Consider the following 22771-nt stretch of genomic DNA (forward strand, 5'->3'; position numbering starts at 1 on the left):
GGGTGAAGTCGTTGGTTCCGGGAACCCTGGTCCCCGGCGACCACCTGCCCCACTAAATTTTAATGCAACATAGACACCAATATACATTTAGGGTTTCGAGGGGACAGGCGCCTTGGCCATGGGGGGTGGACAGGAGCTACAGCGGTGGCCCTTGCCCATCCCCTCCCATTGGGGTCTTTCTCCCCTCGAGTTTACTCACAACTTAGACACTATTACATTTACACAAGCAGCACACACACTTAACACACACACAGACACTCACATAAACAAGGGAATGCTGGGGAGGGGGGGGTCTGGCTGTCTGGCAGCAGCTGGTCCCACCCCCCCATGGCCACCCCTTTTTTTTTTTACTTGCACTACAACCACGACCCACCCATGCACACACCACAGAGGCGGGCGAGTGGGGGGGCAGGGGTCTTCCTACGTCCCCTCTTCATGGGGAGCACGCGGGGTACGGGCCTGGTGCTGGCCTGGGGGTTGGGGACGGGGCGCTGCGGGGGGCCCTCTGTCCTGGGCGATGCCTGGGGCGCATGAGGGGGCCGGCAGGGTCTCTGGTTGGCTGCATAAGTGTGTGTGAATGTGGGGAGTTCAGGTCTGGGGCCTGCAGTCCTCCGGCTGTCGCTGGGGGGGGGGGGGGGGGATTGGGAGGGAGGATTGAATGGGAGGAGGTGTGTGGGAGGGAGGGGGGTGTGTGGAATGGGAGGGAGGGGTGGGGCGGGGAGGGGGGGGGGGGGGTAGGAGTGTTGGGGACAGTAGGGCTTGGGAGGGAGAGGGATGAGGAGGGTGCTGGTGAAGGAGGGAGGGGGGATAGGAAGCAGCGGGAGGGTTGTGGGGAGGGGTTGTTGGGGGGATGGTCTACGGACGTGTCCTTGTCCTTGGGGATCCCGCCCCTGGTATCGTGGTGGCGCCGGCCCGCGATGGTTTTGCTCTGGGTGGGCGGGGCCCGCTGGGTCTTGGCCGGGGGGTACGGGTGGTCCTGGGGCCTGTGGGCTGCCGGCTCTCTGTGCGGCCCGCGCTTCGGCACCCGGCGCCCGCCGGGCCGGCGTGCCGTCGCCCTGTGCTACCCGGTGCCCCTGCCTCGTGGCTGGTGGCGCCTGCCTGGAGGCTTCCACTGCTCTGGGCTCGGGGGACGGAGGCTCTCTCTGCTTTGCCTGCCCGGGCTCTGTGCACGTTGGGCTTGCCGGGCCCTGAGGGCCTTGGGTTCCTCCCCTACACCTCGGGTCGTGGTCGTGTTCCCCTACAAGCACTCAGCTGATCTTTGATTGCATGATCACAGGTTGAACAGTCACACGTGCACGCCCACAAAGCGCTCATCTTCCCATCTGCTTCCTGCTAAATGTTGCTGATGACTCTCTGTAGGTGTGTTTAATAACGGTTGGTATTGTAATTATTTTATTCATTCATTTACTTTTTTTAACTTTTATTTTTCTTTTTTTTTCTGTTTTCGAATATTGTCACTATCCTACTTATGTCTTGTTGTATTTTTTCAGTACTTTATATTGTTTTGCAAACACTGTAACTTTAGCAGCTTAGACACGCCTTTATTTTCTGTCTCTCTTTTTCCTCCTTTCATTTCCACTTTTTTTTCCCTCTTTCCCTGCCAGGTCCAGCTCGGCCATATCAAGACTGACGATGATTGCAAAATGATAAAAGGAAAATAAATGAATAAATAAAATAAAATAATTATCATAATAAAATCTTCAGATTATCAGTTTTAACCTGCATGTGTGGATTTCAGGCTGAACTGGGTTCACTGTGATTTCTGAGTCTTTCTGAGTCCATGCATTGGTTTCCAGTAGAGAATCATGTCTGCTTTTAACGCAGTGCTACATGAAGGCCAAACATCCAGTTTTCGCTTCAACTGTGTCCCCAGCACACAGAGACTCCTTATTCCCTGAATCTTCATATCAAACCCTACAGACGGTGGGATCTTTAAAGTCTGTCTACTTTAACACTGACGAACATTTTTACGGAATTGTTACACAATTTTTTGACCCAGTTTGTCTCAGATTGGTGAACCAGTTCATCTCGACAGCTGAGAGACTCTGCCTCTCTGAGGTGCTCCTTTTACACCCATTTGTGTTACTGACGTGTCAGTAATCAACTTCTAAGACAAACTTTCCACCAGTTTTTTTTATTTGTGCCACATTTCCAACATTTTGTTGCTTCCAGCAGAATATTTCTCACGAAACGGTGAAATGTTCTGCTGCGATTTATGCCATTTATAAGTCATCACATTTTCTTTTATTTATATTTAACAAAGCATTGTTGACTAATTAAATGTAAAAATTCTTACTTTTAAGCTTCATGTTGGAGCTGAGTCACCGGAGGTAAAACTAGCTCCCGGTGTCCTGCTCATGTCTCGTCTCTTAGAAAATGCTGCAAAACAAACAAACACTCCACATCCTCCAATCCAGTTTTATTTTCCTCGGCAGAAAAAGGAAACACGATAAAATTAAAAGAAAAAAAAAAAAAAAAGGACAGAATTATGTTCTTGCTTTATACATTTAAACTAAATAGGACACTCTATGCTAGGGTGTAAGTAACTCAAACTGATATAAGGTTAAATAATCTTTTCTTTCAAAGATACAGAAAGATATTTATTTCTTCTGTTTCTCATTAGCACTCAAAGAAAAAAACAAAACAAAAACATAAGAAAACAAGAACCAGCCGCGACACTTCTCCACGACGCTTCCGCTTTGCTGAGTCGAACTGGAGAAGACGGGAGGGTGAAGGAGAGAAGAAACAATAACTTGTGCATGAGGATTAGCATAGTAAAGTGGTGTTCTACGGGCTTCCAACCCGACAACGTTTATGAAGTTACTTTGCAAAAGACGACGCGCTCCGAGTCTCCAGACCGGCCAGGAAAATCTAGTGCTTCACGTTTCTCATTTCTCCAAACTGAAAACATGTACAGTTCAACAGCCTTCAAATTGCACTTCCTTAAAATGCTGCAAAGCACATTTTTATGGAGATTCTGCAGCTCTTCTAAACAGATCACTTCTAGTTTTACTGCACGTGCACGTGCACGTGCACAATGCCCAAATCCAACAGAAATGACAACGTGGGAGGATTAAAGATGTCAACTTCTGCAATGTGACAAACAAAAATGTTGGTAGATCACCCGTTGAGAAGGAGATGTGAGTAGCTGAACAATATGCACAGCACAAAGTCCAAGCCGCCATTTGGGGTCGATTCAGGCCAGGGGGGGGGCGTGACCGAGATCAAACAGAAATAAAGATAAAACGGGGGAAACCAGGTAATTTTAGAATTCACATTATTCCTGCAGCCGAGAGCGGCCGCGGCGTCTTCAGACACCTGAGACATCGGAACGGTTGGTGGGGTCTAAGCTTCCGACAGAAAACTGCACCAAGACCAGCCGGTTACCGTCCCGCCTGCTGTCATTCACCTGGTTGCCATGGTAACCAGCCTCAGGGTCACTCTGAAAGGAAAAACTGAGCATGGAAAGCTCACACGCAGAACCGGTGTCTTGTTTGGCAAAACAAAATATTTTCAGTCAATTTTTTATGAAATTCTGAATTTAAAAAAAACCAAAACGATGACAGAAGGGTAGTTGGCGTTGTGTGCATCTCAGTTCTGACCCAGATGATGACGTTGAGGCGTCGCGTGACGTTTTAGTGATGAAAATTCAGTTGCAGAACGACGGAAACACTCAAACTGGGAAACTGGGAAAATGATCCATCTGAACGACCCGTCCAGTAGTGTTGGTTTGGTTTCTCGTCGGGTTTCTGGTTCGCCAACAGTCCGTGTGAGCAGAGGCAGAGATTGGCTGTGTTGTCCTCCATGACGGCCAGACGGTAAAAAAAGAAGAAGAGAAAACTGATGCTGATTAGAAGACAAGGAGGCAGAGCGGGTTGCAGGCTGGATGGCGACCTGAGGGACCCGTCGCCAGGGAATAGGGGGAGAGAAAAAGGTCAAAAGTGAGAAAACAGCTGAAAAGACGAAGCGTGACGAAGAGGAGGAGACCATGGCGAGATTCAGCAGAACTGTGCGTGATGTATGCCTGACTGGATCCGTCTCCGAGTCCGTCCTCTGGACATGGCGGTGGGGTTAAGGCTGTGTGTGTGAACATGCTATACGGAGCGGCCACGGGGCCCCGACCGGGCCCTGGAGGCCTCCAGAGTCCAAACAGATGCTCCAGGCAAACATCGGGACTTCAACAGGGTAAGATCCAGAAACGTTGGGTCAGATGCAGGATGTAACAACCCTACCCTCCTCTTTATTTGTTTTTACCCCCCCTCCCTCCCTACCTCCCTCCCCCCCCTCCCATCACCCCATTTGTCATTCCTCCCAGCTCTCCTTCCTCCTCCTCCTTGTAAGCGCCTCATCTCTAATTAGACAGCTGGTCATGCTGTGGCCAATCAGGAGCACTCCTCGCCGATGCGTTGGCACGAGCGGCCCACCTTGCGGTCCAGCTTCACCATCTTGAGGACGGCCTCCTCGCGGCCGCGGCCCAGATGGTCGAACAGACAGTCGTGCTGCTCGGGGAGACGGTGGAGCATGCAGAAGACGTAGCCTGCAAGGCAAGCGGAGACAAGCGGTGAGTCTCAGCCCAGTTAACTAGAGCCGGGCGATACGGCCGAAAAATAAACTCTGATTTTTTTTTAAAACAAATCCGATTTTAATCGATTTTTTCCCCTTAATCCAATCCAATCCAGTTTATTTATAAAGCACCGTTAAAAACAACAAAGTTGACCAAAGTGCTGTACAGAAGAAACAATAAAACATACATATTTACATCATAATTGGGGCATCAGCACATTGTTAATAGTAAAACAACCCTTTAAATTAGTAAAATGCCAAAGAGAAAAAATGAGTCTTCAGACAAGACTTAAAAACAAGAAGCGATTCAGCCTGTCTAATGTACAGGGGCAGCTTATTCCACAACTTGGGACCAATAACAGAAAAAGCTCGGTCACCTCTCAGTTTACGCTTCGTCTTAGGAACCACAAGCAGAAGTTGATCTGTGGACCTCAGAGAGCGTGTAGGGGAATACCTCACCAGGAGGTCTGACAGGTAGCGAGGGGCCAGACCGTTCAGGCATTTAAAAACAAATAAAAGAATCTTAAAATCAATTCTGTAACGGACAGGGAGCCAGTGAAGGGAAGACAAAATTGGTAAAACATGGTCAGACTTTCGAGATCCAGTTAAAAGACGCGCTGCAGCGTTCTGCACCAGCTGCAGCCGTGCGAGAGAGGACTGACCTTAATGTCAAAAATTATTCTTTTTCAAAAATGCTTTTATTGCAGTCAGCCTCGGAGTTTACCTGAATTTAAAGAGCAACCAAACAAGCTGTTAAACAATCTTATTATTAAAAAACATGTTTGTACTTAGTGTGTTTCCACTGTGATAGTTTTTACCTTTTGATCATACATTTAAGAATCGGCCTCATTTCACTTGTGTGTGTGTGTGTGTGTATATATATATATATATATATATATATATATATATATATATATATATATATATAGAGCAAAAGTGTAATGGAAACACTTTTTTGTGTTTACGTGTCCCCAGACGTGACGCCGGGGGTCATGTCCATATATGGTCGTGACCAGGTAATTCCCGGTAAAGATGGTGCGGTCTGGAATAAACAACAGCGAATTTCAGAGTTTTAGAAAAGAAAATGAGGGAGATAAGCTCGAAAATCCGAAGCAAATTCTCCGCAGCAAGTAAAAAACCCTAAAATAACGCTACGTAGCTACTTTGCATTAACCGCAATTACGAAACATGATGCTAATGTGCTAAACACTGTTCAATGGAAACACCCGCAAATTACAACTGTTGTTTGTCAAAACGTACAAATATTTTTATTTTGCAAAACATATAATGAAAACGCAGAGGGGACGCTTGTTGTTTGTTGCTAGCTGCCATGTTGTTGTGTTTATGCGTTTCTGTGGGAAACCAGCGGGAGTGCCTTGACATCAATATAAAGTACGGAAGCCCAAAAGGTGCTGGCGGGGCAAAAAAAAAAAAAATCCTGATTTTCATAAAAATAAATCTTCAAATTCGAATTAATCAATTAAATCGATCAATCGCTCAGCCCTATCACAAACTGGTCGCGGTTCCCTTCATGGAAGCTGTTTAACTGGGACAGAGTCGATACTGACCGCAGCGACAGGAGCCCAGTTCCTGCTGCACCAGCTCTAGTTTGGTTTGGCAGCGATAGCAGCGCCGGCGGTTCTTCTGTTTGGGCGTCCCGCGGGCCTCGTCGCTGCTCCCTTCCTTTTCTTCCGTCCGCGGCCGTTTCTCCGGTGTGGCCTCGCTGTCCGGGCCCGAGGCTGCAAACACACAGCAGCGGTCAGAGATCTGGCGCCTAAAGCGGGCCGGGTGGCGCAGAGCGGCCTCTACCTGATTCTCGTGGACGTTTTGTGGGTGTGCAGAGTGTGCCTTGGGCTGTTTCTGTGGACGACGCGCCTGCAGATGGACAAACACAGGATGAGTGATGGACAACCTTCCACGCCCCGCATCCAGGCTGAGGGAGAGAAAACGTTTACTGGCCATACTGGAAGTAAAATCATCACTGGTGTCAATGGGGTGTGATCAAAAGCAAAAATATTACCTGGAGAGTTCCCAGCAGTCCTGCTGGACATGACTTTTCCATATTTAACTTGAGAGTAAAGCAGGAAACGTCAGTGCTTACAGATCAATCAGGCTTTTTTAAAGAAACAACTGAAATATTCAGTAAATTTACAGTTCATATGAACCTTTGATATCCGGTTAAACCCCGCCGGCATGGCGTGTTGGGTCATTTAGCTACAGATACAGACCGTCCTCATCATAGCAACGGAGGAAAAGCTACGGCGGCCACAAAAATGGGAAACATGGCAGATGTCCAGAACAATCCTATTTCTGTTAAATATTCATAAACGTTATACTGGTGTCAAACCAGTAGGCTGTAAATCTATAACACACACATGAAAGCAGTTATAAATAACGTGTTAAAATGAATCTGATGTTGGCCGTTTACACGTTCTGTCTGGGAAACCTGAGAACTACGTGATATGCAGCCTGGACCGCAGACCTCCCATCCAATCAGAGCACCTCGTGGCTCATCCTGCTGCTCTGATTGGCTGAAAACACCCGCCTGAGTCCGGATGCAGCGTGGTTGGTGTATTGTGGTGAAAGTCAGCTGGTTTGAATCTGAACTTCTCTCTGATGAGATAATTGTTGCCGTCTTACTGGGGACACAGAGGGCTGATGGTTTTACTGGTTACTTCTGTGGGTGGAACGTCCAAAGGCCCATTTATGTTCTACGCTACAAAACGGAGCATTTGTCCATTTTCTGCATCTTTCACGTGTGTAACTTAGTTTTTGTGCCCCTTATGGACACGTAGCCAGATGGAGCCAATGGAGCGCCTCTGTTTTAAACGGTGGGGGTTACGGCTGAAATGAGACCAGTAAAAAGTGCAAAGGAAAAGAAATCAGGACGTATTTAATGGGCGCACGGATGGGGGTGCCTCTGCCATCGTCACCGGGTTTGTCTGAAAGGTAAGTCAGAACTCGGGGGTGAACTATAAACTCTCCGCTGCCCTCTGGTGGACGTCCCGCCATGACAAGGTAAAGCAGTGTTTCTCAGTTCCAGTCCTCAGGCCCCCTCGCCCTGCATGTTTTATAGGCAACCCTACCTTAACACACCTGAATGAAATAAAGGGCTCATTAACAGGCCGCAAAGAACTTGATGAGGAAGTTCAATAATCTGACTCAGGCGCTTTGGAGGAGGATCATGTCTAAAACATGCAGGGCAGGGGGGTCTGAGGACTGGGTTTGAGAAACTCTGGCGTAAAGGAAGTATGGGCGGTGATGTTTGAAGCGTACATATGGAGTTACCAGCTTAAATGGGCCTTCAGAACATCAGTCAGGCATATGTGCTACAGCATCTCCAGTCAGAAGCAACCAGAGGTGTGAACAAGCCTTTTATCTTGATGTTCAGTAAACGTAAGTTTAGTGGAAAAATCCCAGAAGAATGAGTCGGACTACCTTCAACCCTTTAGGTCTGCTCCTACTGCAACCAAGCAGAAACAAACAGGGTTGTTCTCCACAGATCTTTGGTTTGTCTCACCCCGACGGAGTCAGCCAAAGCTGTTTAACGTCCTTAAACACCAACACATCAGCTTGGAGGCGGTGATTTTCATTTTCCCCCCAATGCTGCAGAAGAATCCGGGAATTTGCAGGTTTTGGTGGAGAAAACTTCAGACGCTTCTGAGAGCCAAGTGTTCTGTGTATCCAGAACTTGGTTGTTCGTGTGCCCATTTATGTTCTACGCTACAAAGGGAGCATTTGTCCATTTACTGCATCATTCATGTGTGTAACTTGGTGTGTTTTTGTGTCTCTTATGGACACGTATCCTGATGGAGTTACTTTGTGACCTCCTGTTGTTACCAAGTGTTTGAACACGAACAGACTGGTTCTTGTATCTCTACGTTGATTCAATCAGTGACCCTGCTGGCAGAGCGACTCCGTCTTTCCTGCTTGTTACAAACTGTACAAGCCACGAAGACATCCCACTGCTGCTATCTACAAGGAAACGCTGCTGACGTCAGGATTATCACGAGACATTTTCTATACTTCACATTAAACATCTGCTTCCTTGGTGTGGGAGGTGTGTTTCAGTGTCCCTCCAGCTTGTGACTGAATCCGGTCAGAGCTTTACATCTTGTCAGCCATGCTCTATACCTCTGTTCTTTCTCACTGGATATGAGACAAAAACAACAGACAGTCCAGTCTTTCTTCAGACAAACAAGCCGTTAATACTTGACCATAAAAATGACCCAGATTTTTCAAAGCGGTGCCAGATTTCATAACGCCATCGTTTGGCAGATTCTTACTTTTTTTCCCTCACCTTCTGCCATTTAAACCAATCCCATTTTACCTTCCAGCCGTCTTACCTTCCCTCATGCTGGGAAACATGGGCGACGGCTCTTCGGCTGGCGGCTGCTCGGTGCTGGAGGGCAGCGACAACGATAGGGATTGGCTACTGCTACTGCTCGTCTCGCTACTGAAAACGGGCGATTGGCTACTCCCAGTGCTTTGGATTGGCTTGGAGGTACAGTCGTCCACAGGCTGCTTCTTCTGGACATCTGTGGTCAAGGACAGTACGGGGGGGGAGTGAAGAGGAATTTGGGGGGAAAGGACATGGAGAGGGGTGGATTTAAACAAGAAGGGATGAAAAGAAGCAAAGTGAAACAAGGAAGGACACTCTTCATGATGCAGGCTCCTGCCATCATGTCAGCTTTTATCTCTAAGTGTCTCTATGATTCACATTTTAGTCTAATTTATTTTATTATTCGAGCTCAGAAGCACAATCAACAATGAAGCATTTTTCACAAACCCTTCATTCATGTTGTATTGATCCTCTCAGATCAGCCTCTGTCAGAAACAAACAGAGAAAGCTCCGCCCTCTGTCCTGCAGGCTGCGACTGATTGGTTGACAGCTCGGAGTATTTATACTGAGCAGAAAAGGTGGGTGTGGCTTTCTTTTTGTGAACATGCACAACCTAAAGAAGATGACCAATCACTGAGTCCCTCCTCCGAGAGGTCACTAAAATTTTTAAGTAGAAAACTCTCTTACACCATTCGTTTCTGTCGCCATGGAAACCAAACATAGACACTGCTGGAAAACTCAAACATGCGTTTAAGAGATAAAAAAAAAACGGCGCCATTCCCGTCTGATGAGTATTCAACACTTTAACGCTGTAGAAAGCTCAGAAATCTAGACATAGCATCATAGAGCTAACAAAACGACAGACTGTTGTGTGCCAGAAAGTGTACCGAGATGCGTAACGGGACGCGTCATAAAAAGCTAATTTTAATCCACAAATAAACGCCTAAATGATAAATCACAGTAAATCACCATGTTTTAAAAACAAAATGAGATGTTGTAGATTTAAAATGTTTTTTCTGCTTTTTACAGCATCTGTAATACTTTTCATGGTTCATGTAAAACTCTAAACTTGTCTAAATGTACTGAAATAGTTTTTTTTTAAGCTTTATAACTACAAGCTGACTTTTCCAACTAAAGTATAACTTAGTGAAAGGAAAATAAGATAATTTTAGACAACTGAGCTGCACTTCGGACTTTATTGAACTGGTGGACGCCATCTTCACGCTTTCCCCTCAAGACAGGGCGAGAGGTCAGACTGGATTTCAGTTTCTCCTTCACATGTGGGCTCACACGCTTCTACACCCGAGTGCATCGCGTCTATTCTAAGCCTTGTTGTCTGATTCCAAGCCGGGCCCTCAGGTCCTCGCTGTCTGCTGTATGCAACAGTTGCCATGGCCACCGACAAGGCTGCAGCGCACCTCTGACACATCCAGCCTAAATCAAACTGGAGGAAACTTTTCTGACTTGTTCAATCCTTTGTTTAGACTTTTCTTTGTCATAAACGCGTTGCAGCAAAAACAAATATTTCAGGTGATTTAGAGAAAACATAAAAATTTCTACATTTAAAAAAAAAAAAAAAAAAAAAAGAAAGGGATACGGTTTTCTGCGTCCGCAGCTGGTTGTCGATCTGCAAAACAGTCGTCTTTGAGACTTAAACCTTTGCTTTAAACAGTAGGAAAATGATTTTTACTCGTCAATTCTGCCTCATTAGCAGTCCAAAATCAGTTAGTCTTTACCTCCACCTGCCGCTGGAAGACAGCGTCTTTACCTCAACCTGCCGCTGGCGGACAGCGTCTTTACCTCAACCTGCCGCTGGCGGACAGCGTCTTTACCTCAACCTGCCGCTGGCGGACAGCGTCTTTACCTCAACCTGCCGCTGGCGGACAGCGTCTTTACCTCAACCTGCCGCTGGCGGACAGCGTCTTTACCTCAACCTGCCGCTGGCGGACAGCGTCTTTACCTCAACCTGCCGCTGGCGGACAGCGTCTTTACCTCAACCTGCCGCTGGCGGACAGCGTCTTTACCTCAACCTGCCGCTGGCGGACAGCGTCTTTACCTCAACCTGCCGCTGGCGGACAGCGTCTTTACCTCAACCTGCCGCTGGCGGACAGCGTCTTTACCTCAACCTGCCGCTGGCGGACAGCGTCTTTACCTCAACCTGCCGCTGGCGGACAGCGTCTTTACCTCAACCTGCCGCTGGCGGACAGCGTCTTTACCTCAACCTGCCGCTGGAGGACAGCGTCTTTACCTCAACCTGCCGCTGGAGGACAGCGTCTTTACCTCAACCTGCCGCTGGAGGACAGCGTCTTTACCTCAACCTGCCGCTGGAGGACAGCGTCTTTACCTCAACCTGCCGCTGGCGGACAGCGTCTACCTCAACCTGCCGCTGGAGGACAGCGTCTACCTCAACCTGCCGCTGGAGGACAGCGTCTACCTCAACCTGCCGCTGGCGGACAGCGTCTACCTCAACCTGCCGCTGGAGGACAGCGTCTTTACCTCCACCTGCCGCTGGAAGACAGCGTCTTTACCTCCACCTGCCGCTGGAAGACAGCGTCTTTACCTCCACCTGCCGCTGGAAGACAGCGTCTTTACCTCCACCTGCCGCTGGAAGACAGCGTCTTTACCTCCACCTGCCGCTGGAAGACAGCGTCTTTACCTCCACCTGCCGCTGGAAGACAGCGTCTTTACCTCCACCTGCCGCTGGAAGACAGCGTCTTTACCTCCACCTGCCGCTGGAAGACAGCGTCTTTACCTCCACCTGCCGCTGGAAGACAGCGTCTTTACCTCCACCTGCCGCTGGAAGACAGCGTCTTTACCTCCACCTGCCGCTGGAAGACAGCGTCTTTACCTCCACCTGCCGCTGGAAGACAGCGTCTTTACCTCCACCTGCCGCTGGAAGACAGCGTCTTTACCTCCACCTGCCGCTGGAAGACAGCGTCTTTACCTCCACCTGCCGCTGGAAGACAGCGTCTTTACCTCCACCTGCCGCTGGAGGACAGCGTCTTTACCTCCACCTGCCGCTGGCGGACAGCGTCTTTACCTCCACCTGCCGCTGGCGGACAGCGTCTTTACCTCAACCTGCCGCTGGCGGACAGCGTCTTTACCTCAACCTGCCGCTGGCGGACAGCGTCTTTACCTCAACCTGCCGCTGGCGGACAGCGTCTTTACCTCAACCTGCCGCTGGCGGACAGCGTCTTTACCTCAACCTGCCGCTGGCGGACAGCGTCTTTACCTCAACCTGCCGCTGGCGGACAGCGTCTTTACCTCAACCTGCCGCTGGCGGACAGCGTCTTTACCTCAACCTGCCGCTGGCGGACAGCGTCTTTACCTCAACCTGCCGCTGGCGGACAGCGTCTTTACCTCAACCTGCCGCTGGCGGACAGCGTCTTTACCTCAACCTGCCGCTGGCGGACAGCGTCTTTACCTCAACCTGCCGCTGGAAGACAGCGTCTTTACCTCAACCTGCCGCTGGAAGACAGCGTCTTTACCTCAACCTGCCGCTGGAAGACAGCGTCTTTACCTCAACCTGCCGCTGGCGGACAGCGTCTTTACCTCAACCTGCCGCTGGCGGACAGCGTCTACCTCAACCTGCCGCTGGCGGACAGCGTCTACCTCAACCTGCCGCTGGCGGACAGCGTCTACCTCCACCTGCCGCTGACGGAAAGCGTCTTTACCTCAACCTGCCGCTGGCGGACAGCGTCTTTACCTCCACCTGCCGCTGGCGGACAGCGTCTTTACCTCCACCTGCCGCTGGCGGACAGCGTCTTTACCTCCACCTGCCGCTGGCGGACAGCGTCTTTACCTCCACCTGCCGCTGGCGGACAGCGTCTTTACCTCCACCTGCCGCTGGCGGACAGCGTCTTTACCTCCACCTGCCGCTGGAAGACAGCGTCTTTACCTCAACCTGCCGCTGGAAGACAGCGTCTTTACCTCCACCTGCCGCTGGAAGACAGCGTCTTTACCTCCACCTGCCGCTGGAAGACAGCGTCTTTACCTCCACCTGCCGCTGGAAGACAGCGTCTTTACCTCCACCTGCCGCTGGAAGACAGCGTCTTTACCTCCACCTGCCGCTGGAAGACAGCGTCTTTACCTCCACCTGCCGCTGGAAGACAGCGTCTTTACCTCCACCTGCCGCTGGAAGACAGCGTCTTTACCTCCACCTGCCGCTGACGGACAGCGTCTTTACCTCAACCTGCCGCTGGAAGACAGCGTCTTTACCTCCACCTGCCGCTGGCGGACAGCGTCTTTACCTCCACCTGCCGCTGGCGGACAGCGTCTTTACCTCCACCTGCCGCTGGCGGACAGCGTCTTTACCTCCACCTGCCGCTGGCGGACAGCGTCTTTACCTCCACCTGCCGCTGGCGGACAGCGTCTTTACCTCAACCTGCCGCTGGAGGACAGCGTCTTTACCTCAACCTGCCGCTGGAAGACAGCGTCTTTACCTCAACCTGCCGCTGGAAGACAGCGTCTTTACCTCAACCTGCCGCTGGAAGACAGCGTCTTTACCTCCACCTGCCGCTGGAGGACAGCGTCTTTACCTCCACCTGCCGCTGGCGGACAGCGTCTTTACCTCCACCTGCCGCTGGCGGACAGCGTCTTTACCTCCACCTGCCGCTGGCGGACAGCGTCTTTACCTCCACCTGCCGCTGGCGGACAGCGTCTTTACCTCCACCTGCCGCTGGCGGACAGCGTCTTTACCTCCACCTGCCGCTGGCGGACAGCGTCTTTACCTCCACCTGCCGCTGGCGGACAGCGTCTTTACCTCCACCTGCCGCTGGAAGACAGCGTCTTTACCTCAACCTGCCGCTGGAAGACAGCGTCTTTACCTCAACCTGCCGCTGGAAGACAGCGTCTTTACCTCAACCTGCCGCTGGAAGACAGCGTCTTTACCTCAACCTGCCGCTGGAAGACAGCGTCTTTACCTCAACCTGCCGCTGGAAGACAGCGTCTTTACCTCAACCTGCCGCTGGAAGACAGCGTCTTTCCCTCAACCTGCCGCTGGAAGACAGCGTCTTTCCCTCAACCTGCCGCTGGAAGACAGCGTCTTTCCCTCAACCTGCCGCTGGAAGACAGCGTCTTTCCCTCAACCTGCCGCTGGAAGACAGCGTCTTTCCCTCCACCTGCCGCTGGAAGACAGCGTCTTTCCCTCCACCTGCCGCTGGAAGACAGCGTCTTTCCCTCCACCTGCCGCTGGAAGACAGCGTCTTTCCCTCCACCCGCCGCTGGAAGACAGCGTCTTTCCCTCCACCCGCCGCTGGAAGACAGCGTCTTTCCCTCCACCCGCCGCTGGAAGACATCGTCTTTACCTCCACCCGCCGCTGGAAGACATCGTCTTTACCTCCACCTGCGGCTGGAAGACAGCGTCTTTACCTCCACCTGCGGCTGGAAGACAGCGTCTTTACCTCCACCTGCCGCTGGAAGACAGCGTCTTTACCTCCACCTGCCGCTGGAAGACAGCGTCTTTACCTCAACCTGCCGCTGGCGGACAGCGTCTTTACCTCAACCTGCCGCTGGCGGACACGTCTTTACCTCAACCTGCCGCTGGCGGACAGCGTCTTTACCTCAACCTGCCGCTGGCGGACAGCGTCTTTACCTCAACCTGCCGCTGGCGGACAGCGTCTTTACCTCAACCTGCCGCTGGCGGACAGCGTCTTTACCTCAACCTGCCGCTGGCGGACAGCGTCTTTACCTCAACCTGCCGCTGGCGGACAGCGTCTTTACCTCAACCTGCCGCTGGCGGACAGCGTCTTTACCTCAACCTGCCGCTGGCGGACAGCGTCTTTACCTCAACCTGCCGCTGGCGGACAGCGTCTTTACCTCAACCTGCCGCTGGCGGACAGCGTCTTTACCTCAACCTGCCGCTGGCGGACAGCGTCTTTACCTCAACCTGCCGCTGGCGGACAGCGTCTTTACCTCAACCTGCCGCTGGCGGACAGCGTCTTTACCTCCACCTGCCGCTGGCGGACAGCGTCTTTACCTCCACCTGCCGCTGGCGGACAGCGTCTTTACCTCAACCTGCCGCTGGCGGACAGCGTCTTTACCTCAACCTGCCGCTGGCGGACAGCGTCTTTACCTCAACCTGCCGCTGGCAGACAGCGTCTTTACCTCAACCTGCCGCTGGCAGACAGCGTCTTTACCTCAACCTGCCGCTGGCAGACAGCGTCTTTACCTCAACCTGCCGCTGGCAGACAGCGTCTTTACCTCAACCTGCCGCTGGAAGACAGCGTCTTTACCTCCACCTGCCGCTGGAAGACAGCGTCTTTACCTCCACCTGCCGCTGGAAGACAGCGTCTTTACCTCCACCTGCCGCTGGAAGACAGCGTCTTTACCTCCACCTGCCGCTGGAAGACAGCGTCTACCTCAACCTGCCGCTGGCGGACAGCGTCTACCTCAACCTGCCGTTGGCGGACAGCGTCTACCTCAACCTGCCGCTGGCGGACAGCGTCTACCTCAACCTGCCGCTGGCGGACAGCGTCTACCTCAACCTGCCGCTGGCGGACAGCGTCTACCTCAACCTGCCGCTGGCGGACAGCGTCTACCTCAACCTGCCGCTGGAGGACAGCGTCTTTACCTCAACCTGCCGCTGGAAGACAGCGTCTTTACCTCAACCTGCCGCTGGAAGACAGCGTCTTTACCTCAACCTGCCGCTGGAAGACAGCGTCTTTACCTCAACCTGCCGCTGGAAGACAGCGTCTTTACCTCAACCTGCCGCTGGAAGACAGCGTCTTTACCTCAACCTGCCGCTGGAAGACAGCGTCTTTACCTCAACCTGCCGCTGGCGGACAGCGTCTTTACCTTTAACCTGCCGCTGGCGGACAGCGTCTTTACCTCAACCTGCCGCTGGCGGACAGCGTCTTTACCTCAACCTGCCGCTGGCGGACAGCGTCTTTACCTCAACCTGCTGCTGGTCGACAGCGAGAGCGACTGCATGCCAGTTATAATACGACCAACGTTCAACAGCTTCACACCTCGTTGTGAGGTTTAACCAGCTGCAAGCAAATCCACCAAAGACTCAGGGGATTCGACTCTCTGCAGCAAAACCTCTCAACTCTGTCGTCAAGCAACAACTGTGCACCAAAGCCCAGGAGACGTGGAGTCACACATCTGCTGAAGCATCCTGAATAAACCCGTTTTCTGACTGAGCCGAGACAAACAGAAGCAACCTGCCGAAGATGTCGGCTCTTCCCATCACAGCAACACATCTGGCTGAAGGTATTCCACAGCCAGACGGACTCGCCTCAGAGAGAAGCTGCTGTCATCAGAAATCATGGTCAAAGGTTCAGGATGGACGCAGAAACGCAACGCAGCGGCATTTTTCCATCTAACCAACCAACTTCTCTTTGTGTCACAACAAACAGCAGCCAGTCGGGACAGAAAACGGCTTTTTTCCATGTCAGAAGTACAAAGAGAAAAAACACTTACCAGCAAAACATTTGGAGCATAGGTTCATGGTTTTACTGGACCTGAGGAAACAGGAGAACAGGGATGTGTTACCGGGCGCCTCAGACAATGTTTTACATTTGGAGACAAGATTATGTCAGAAGAATCCATTTTTTCAGCAACAAAAATAAAAAATCCTGTGAAAATATATCATTACAGTGCATGATGGCTGCACGGCACAAGACAAATACTATTATGAAATGTGTGTGTGAGAGGTGTGTGTGTAATCCATCAGCATTTGACCCCTTTTCCAAACATTTTAAATTACACATTATATCCTGATTCTAACAAAACATCTTTCATAATCTACAGTTTGACCCCAGGAGAGCTTTTTCTGGCTCATCTTTCTGGAGGTTTCTCACAAAAAACTGAAGCTAAAATGAGAAAAACATAAAAATTAACCAGAAAACTGCTGCAATAAAGGTAATAAAAAGTAAATATTGCTGCAATTTATTCTTTTCTACCCGTCTCCTGCCGGCTTCTGTTGCAGACAAGAATCTCATCTGGCAACAAACAGATTTATGTCCCGTTATGTAATTGTGACGGATTAATGCTCAAATTTCTACAGTGTAAATATTCTATCATAATCTGACATTAAGGCTTGTGTTCGGTGATTTAATCTGGCAACTTGTGGTGCAACACAGATGGACACATGTAGAAGCACCGCCTTCCAAAAGGAGGTCATGTGCACGTGAACGTCCACACGCCTGTGAGAGAACACGCCAACCAGGTAACGCAGACCCAGTAAACCGTCCACCTGTTGATGTTTCCACATCTGAAACTGATTTAATGTTTTTTTTATCCTCATTTATTTGCTTCAATGTTGAGAAAACTACTTTTGGAGCATTTTCTTCCACATATCAGGATTCTCTTTTAACATCAAATATATTTCATCAAATTTGCAGCGGTAATCATCAGATCTGCTCCTGCTTTTATGGATGATTCATTTCTGCATTTAAACCGATATTTTGATCCGACAGCTGGAATGATTTCCATCATCACATCAGTGTCCGTTTGGAAAAGGTCGCCTCGTGGCAACCGTGTTTATCTGAATGCAGATATGTTGAATCAAAATAGCAGGATTGAGTTAATGCTCTTCAGGGTGATCCTGTTACTCGGGACAGCCGAGCTACATAACCAGAGGTTGTCCTGGATCCGCAGCGCTGCTGTGAAAACCTCCTGAATGAGCCTGAACCGTTGTCGGCTGCTCGACACGCATGCGGAGATACAACAGGCGAAGGAGGGATTTCATGTGTGTCGTATCAAATCCCAAAAATATTGAGCCTGTCACCTGTTTTATGGTTGCTTAGCAACCCTTCCTTCGTGTGAAATACATTCAACAAAAACAGATTCACCTGCAAGCTTTTTTTCTGGCCTCATAAACATGTTATAGAGGAAGCATCTTTACAGAAAACATAAGAGTGACCTGAAAGTTTAACAAGACCACAAACGGCTGATGTTCAGCGAGGAGCTGGTGGGGATTACAGGAGTTCAAATCTGTTCATTTCCTCATCAAGGAGAAAGCTGGAAATCCATCCATGTGTCTCCTGGTTTGAAGGCTTCCTGTCGAATCATTCTCCCTGATTTTCTGGACTTCTCTAAAGTCCACAACATAATGTCTGACATTTTTACCAGTCCTCTCCACAGCACACAAGCTGGAACTCTGCAGGGTTTTCTGATCATTGTTCTACCAGGAGCAGCGTTGGGAGGAGCCTGCAGGCTGTTTTTACCTTCAGAAAGGAGTCACCTGGTTAAGTCATCACATCAGCGAGTCGCACATTTACACTGAGATTTTGGAGAATATTCCACATGCATGATGGGACCTCTTCTAGTTTAATAACTAGCACCTTTAATATGTTTAGATACGACAAATATACAATTTAACGGTGCTGCAGCTTTTCTAACAGAGCAAAACTAACAAAAAGGCTAAAAAATGGATTAGAAAATAATATGTCTTTGGAGAAAGAAGTTCAGGAAAAAGCCTCAATTTCTTTCAAATGTCTCAGAAAATCTCTAAACATGTAGATAAATAGATAAGCAGGAAAACAAAACAAGAAACATAATAAATAACGTGCTGAAATACTTGTAAAGAAACGAGAGAAATGTTACAGATGGCTGTGATGGAGAGTAGCGGTCGCTTACTGTGAACAAACCTGTCGCCTTGGCCATGTCAGAGAAAACAGAGTTTTTCAGGAATTTATTTCAACCACGGCGATTATTCCTGCATTTTAGTGCATTTCAGACATTTTTGTGCTCTAGGCTTTAAATTTTGTCCCTAAAATGTTGATTATGTCAGAACTAAGTTGAAGGAGACCTTTTCATTTGCCACAGATTGCTGTGTAGAGAAGCAAAAGCCCTGTCAGGCAGCTTTAACTGCCTTTATCTCCTTTTTTTTTTTTTTAAATTTATTTTGCCATCTTAAATTAACCTTTTTTTCAGCAACATTTAAATAGACTTAAAACACACTGATTAGAAGAAGCCTAGTGAAAGTAATCGTGTTGATATCATCAGTAAATCAGTTTTATTTACAGATTTATAAACAATTTTGAGCTCTGGAACGATTAAAAAATTCCAAGTAAACAAATGTGGCGTTTCAGAGCATAAATATGTAGAATACTAAAAATAAAAACATGCTTTTATCAACTTGATTTTACAGCCTGGTTTGTAAAGATCACAGACTCAGCATGTATTTTTAGTTCTATCAGACACATTCCAGACTTTAAGGTTGAGGATACTTTAGTCCAACATAAACTACAGCTGGAAAACCTGGACCAACACATCTGGATGATGCAGGACGATGAGGTCAAAGTGCATTTCCATGCATACGCTCAGACTCAAACTGGCCTGGACCTGCCCAAAACAACAGAAAGACACTGGTGCACAAAGGAATGGGAAGGTGCCAGCAGGAGCGCTGGACAAACGGCGAAACACACAGAATGTACTCAACATAAAGAACCGTAACGCTGTCCAATCAGCTGCTTGGTATGGAAACTATTCATCACCAGATTATTTATCCGTTCAATGTTTGGATGCATGATGTAACACGCCATCAAAATAAACAAACCAATAACAATTAAAGGGTTCTTCCCCACCTAGCATCATAGTATCTGACATACTTGGGTCAATAACTTGCTTCCTCATCCATGAACGCATACTGGGCCAAGGACAGCGGTCCAATTAAACGGCAAGGTCAAACCCGAACCGTTGTTAAATCAGCAGTGGGTTAAATGTACGTACTGCTCACCAGGTTGGGTTAAACAGGGTGTGGACAGGACGACTCGCCTTGTTTAAAATGCTTAACTTTGACACAAATGTCAGGTGTATTAACAAGGTCTCAACCCAAACATGGCAGTCAGGAGCAGCAGAATATCACACACCTGGGCTATCGTCACCTTCTGCATATGTTATATTTACGTTTACTGCCATATCGCAGTATCCTGCTCTGTGTACACTCCCTTTAACAAATGCAACCCTGACTTTCATGTGTCAGGAGCCAGTTGTGGTGCAGGACAGCCAGCAGCCCCAGGCAGGTGTTATTCTGAGGGCAGAGCCATTAACACACAGCCCTGCCATTTGTGTCACCTGACATTGACAGGTGGGTGATGGTTTGCTAACTGGACACCACTAAATGAGGGCAATTGGGGGGTAGAGCTGGGGGAAGGAAATGGGGTTGGTTATCAAATGACAAGTCATATGACAATGTTGTATTCCTCTAATACCTGAAAACATGACGGGAGGGGGGGTTTATCTGTCCATTTACAGGTTACCACCCTAAAACCATTACAGTCCCAGTCCGAGCTGGGAGCTGCTGGGCTTCTATATGAAGAGATGAGACCACAGCTGGTTTATTCTTTTTGTATGACAGTGAGGACAAGTGATTAGTTAGGTGTGAAGTCGTTGCCAAACAGAGTAAAGGTTGATTTTAGTCATTTTTTCCTGCAGGGTGACACTGAATCACATCCGGAATGCAACACACATCCATTCTGACAAGCCCCAATTTACAAGCCCCTGAAAATGTATCATAAATTCCCATATGCCTCAATATAACTGTGAGGATTAAAGAAAATTACGGGCTAGTTTCTCGTTTTTTCCCGTCATTGTTGGAGGAGAAATGAGGACACGTTTTAAACAGGAACCTGCTGGCAATAAATCATTTTCTATCTCGGGTACGTCATCTCCTGGGCTCATAATCTGCCTCAAAACCTAAAGTAAGGCGATTCAAATGAAAATAAAGCATTTAAAAGGGACTTCTAGATGTTTATATATGTCACATTTAGGGGAAAATGTCTAGTTTTTAAGCTTGGAGGTTTATTTATGAGCCCACTTCCCAACCCCCCACCCTTGGCCTGCACCACACAACAACAACAATAGGTTGAGTACATTTCATCCGGATTTCAGCTAAAGAAAGCGGTTTTAATCTAGTTTATATCGGGTTATACACTTACCCCCAAAATCCACAGGGACACCTGGGAGGTAGAGCTGAAGGTTTGCTTGTGTCTCCCATGACTTCCCGAAAAAAGAAAAGAAAAAATGAGGAAAAAAAAAAAAAGCGATATGGAAACGCGAGGCCGGGGCCTGCTGCTTGAATAAGGAAAAACCACCAGATCTTAAGTTAAACAAAGCCAAAATATCCCCGTTTCATTAAAGTCCAGACGCTGGTGAAGACTGGGGGCGAAGTGGAGGCGTTTGGAGGAGAAAAAGCCTCGGTTTGCTGAAAGAAAAGGTCTCAGTTTGAGGAGGAATAAGTGAAGCTCAGCAATCAGCTGGACGTTTGGACGTTACGAACTCCGAACGAAAAGAGGGGTGTCCGGAGACTTTACAGCGTTTAAACACTAAAAAAATCACTCCCACTTGCCTGTTAACATAGATAAAACACTATTATGGCGAAGTTTAATATGTGGGAGGGTGCGATAAAGGGAGAAAAATAAATAAATTAAGGCCTTCCCCTTTCAACAGTTCAGCGCCACCCCTATTCACACGTCGCGGGTGGGACGTACGTTGGGCCGGAAATGCGTCCATCAAACCAGAAATGTCAACATTGCTCAACGAAACAAGTTAACACATCATTTTACTTGTTTTATAACGCAACATTACGTTAAAACACAAATATAAACTTTTTTTTTTTTACCAGTTATATTTATTTAATTCAAGTATAAGGCCAGACTGAGCGTTTTAACCTTGCTTTGATCATTGGGTTTTAGTGTAATCCCTTTACCTGATTACAGTGGAGACAGAAGAAACTTTTAATCAACAAGAGAAAACAACCTGATTAGGATTACCATGATCTGTGTGGTCAAATAGGAAGCTTTGCTGAAAAGACGCTTTTTGATATAAAAGTTTTCCACCTTTTAGAAGGTTTTTAAAGTTTTTCTTTGGCTATTAAACACTATTTTCAGAGGAGTGTGTTTGATAGATTTATAGGCGACCAAAAACTCAAACTAACTCAATAGATGAACCAGCATTATTTTCTACTTGATTAAAATTTATCCTCTTTTTAGAAGGTTTTAAAAGCTTTTCTTTGGCTATTAAACACTATTTTCAGAGGAATGTGTTTGATAGATTCATAGGCGACCAAAGACTCAAACTAACTCAGTAGATGAACCAGCATTATTTTCTACTTGATTAAAAGTTATCCTCTTTTTAGAAGGTTTTAAAAGTTTTTCTTTGGCTATTAAACACTATTTTCAGAGGAATGTGTTTGATAGATTCATAGGCGACCAAAGACTCAAACTAACTCAGTAGATGAACCAGCATTATTTTTACTTACCCGTTATAAAGTAAAATGATTTGACCCCAGAAACTACAAAAATTGGCAAAGACAAAAGATTTGGACAGAAAGTAGCATTTTTGCTGCAAGATGATTCCCTGAAAGTTATTGTGTTAAAACCTTGCATGCCACGGAGTGTGTCCTTCACATAATTTGCAGAAACTGGACAAGTGGAAGACAAAATAAGAGCCAAACTTTAGAAGAACTATTTACTTCTGATTAACGCAACTTGAGGTTTACAGTTGTGCTCATATGTATTCATCCCCTTTCATCAAAGAAAATGATGAATTTAAAACAGTCACTCAAATAACTGGAGACTTAAAAAAGGAACAATAACTAAATATTTGCAAAAATATAACTTAGTAATATAAGACACTGTTTTTTCATTTAATTGGGTTGAAGAAGGAAAAAAACAACTTGGTACTGGACAAACGAGAGACTTTTCTGTTGAACAGTGGGACAAAATACCTGTCAACAGGTGCAGAAGTCTGACTGAGAGGAACAGAAAACACCTGACTGGAGCGGAAACATTAAAGGATTGTTCTACTAAATATTACTTTATGGCTGATGTAATATGTAAGAAATTATCTTATCTGTTTGCTTTAAAAAAAAATCTATTGAACCAGAATTAGAAAATAATTTCAATTTCAGCTTATTTT

At 47.9% G+C, this 22771-nt stretch overlaps 1 protein-coding gene across 1 annotated transcript; it reads right to left on the reverse strand.

Annotated features, from left to right (window-relative positions):
- Nucleotides 1–4297: 4297 nt before the first annotated feature.
- LOC306767821 (AN1-type zinc finger protein 3-like) lies at nt 4298–21205 on the reverse strand. The gene is made up of 6 exons (XM_079255952.1): nt 20791–21205; nt 16328–16368; nt 8910–9101; nt 6373–6438; nt 6132–6302; nt 4298–4537 (listed from the first exon to the last, which is right to left on the reverse strand). The coding sequence occupies exons 1-6, from the start codon at nt 20847–20849 to the stop codon at nt 4383–4385; spliced, it is 684 nt and encodes a 227-aa protein (XP_079112078.1). The 5' UTR covers nt 20850–21205; the 3' UTR covers nt 4298–4382.
- Nucleotides 21206–22771: the final 1566 nt, after the last annotated feature.

Source organism: Telmatherina bonti (genome assembly GCF_933228915.1).
Source record: "Telmatherina bonti genome assembly, chromosome: 16".
NCBI lineage: Eukaryota > Metazoa > Chordata > Actinopteri > Atheriniformes > Telmatherinidae > Telmatherina > Telmatherina bonti.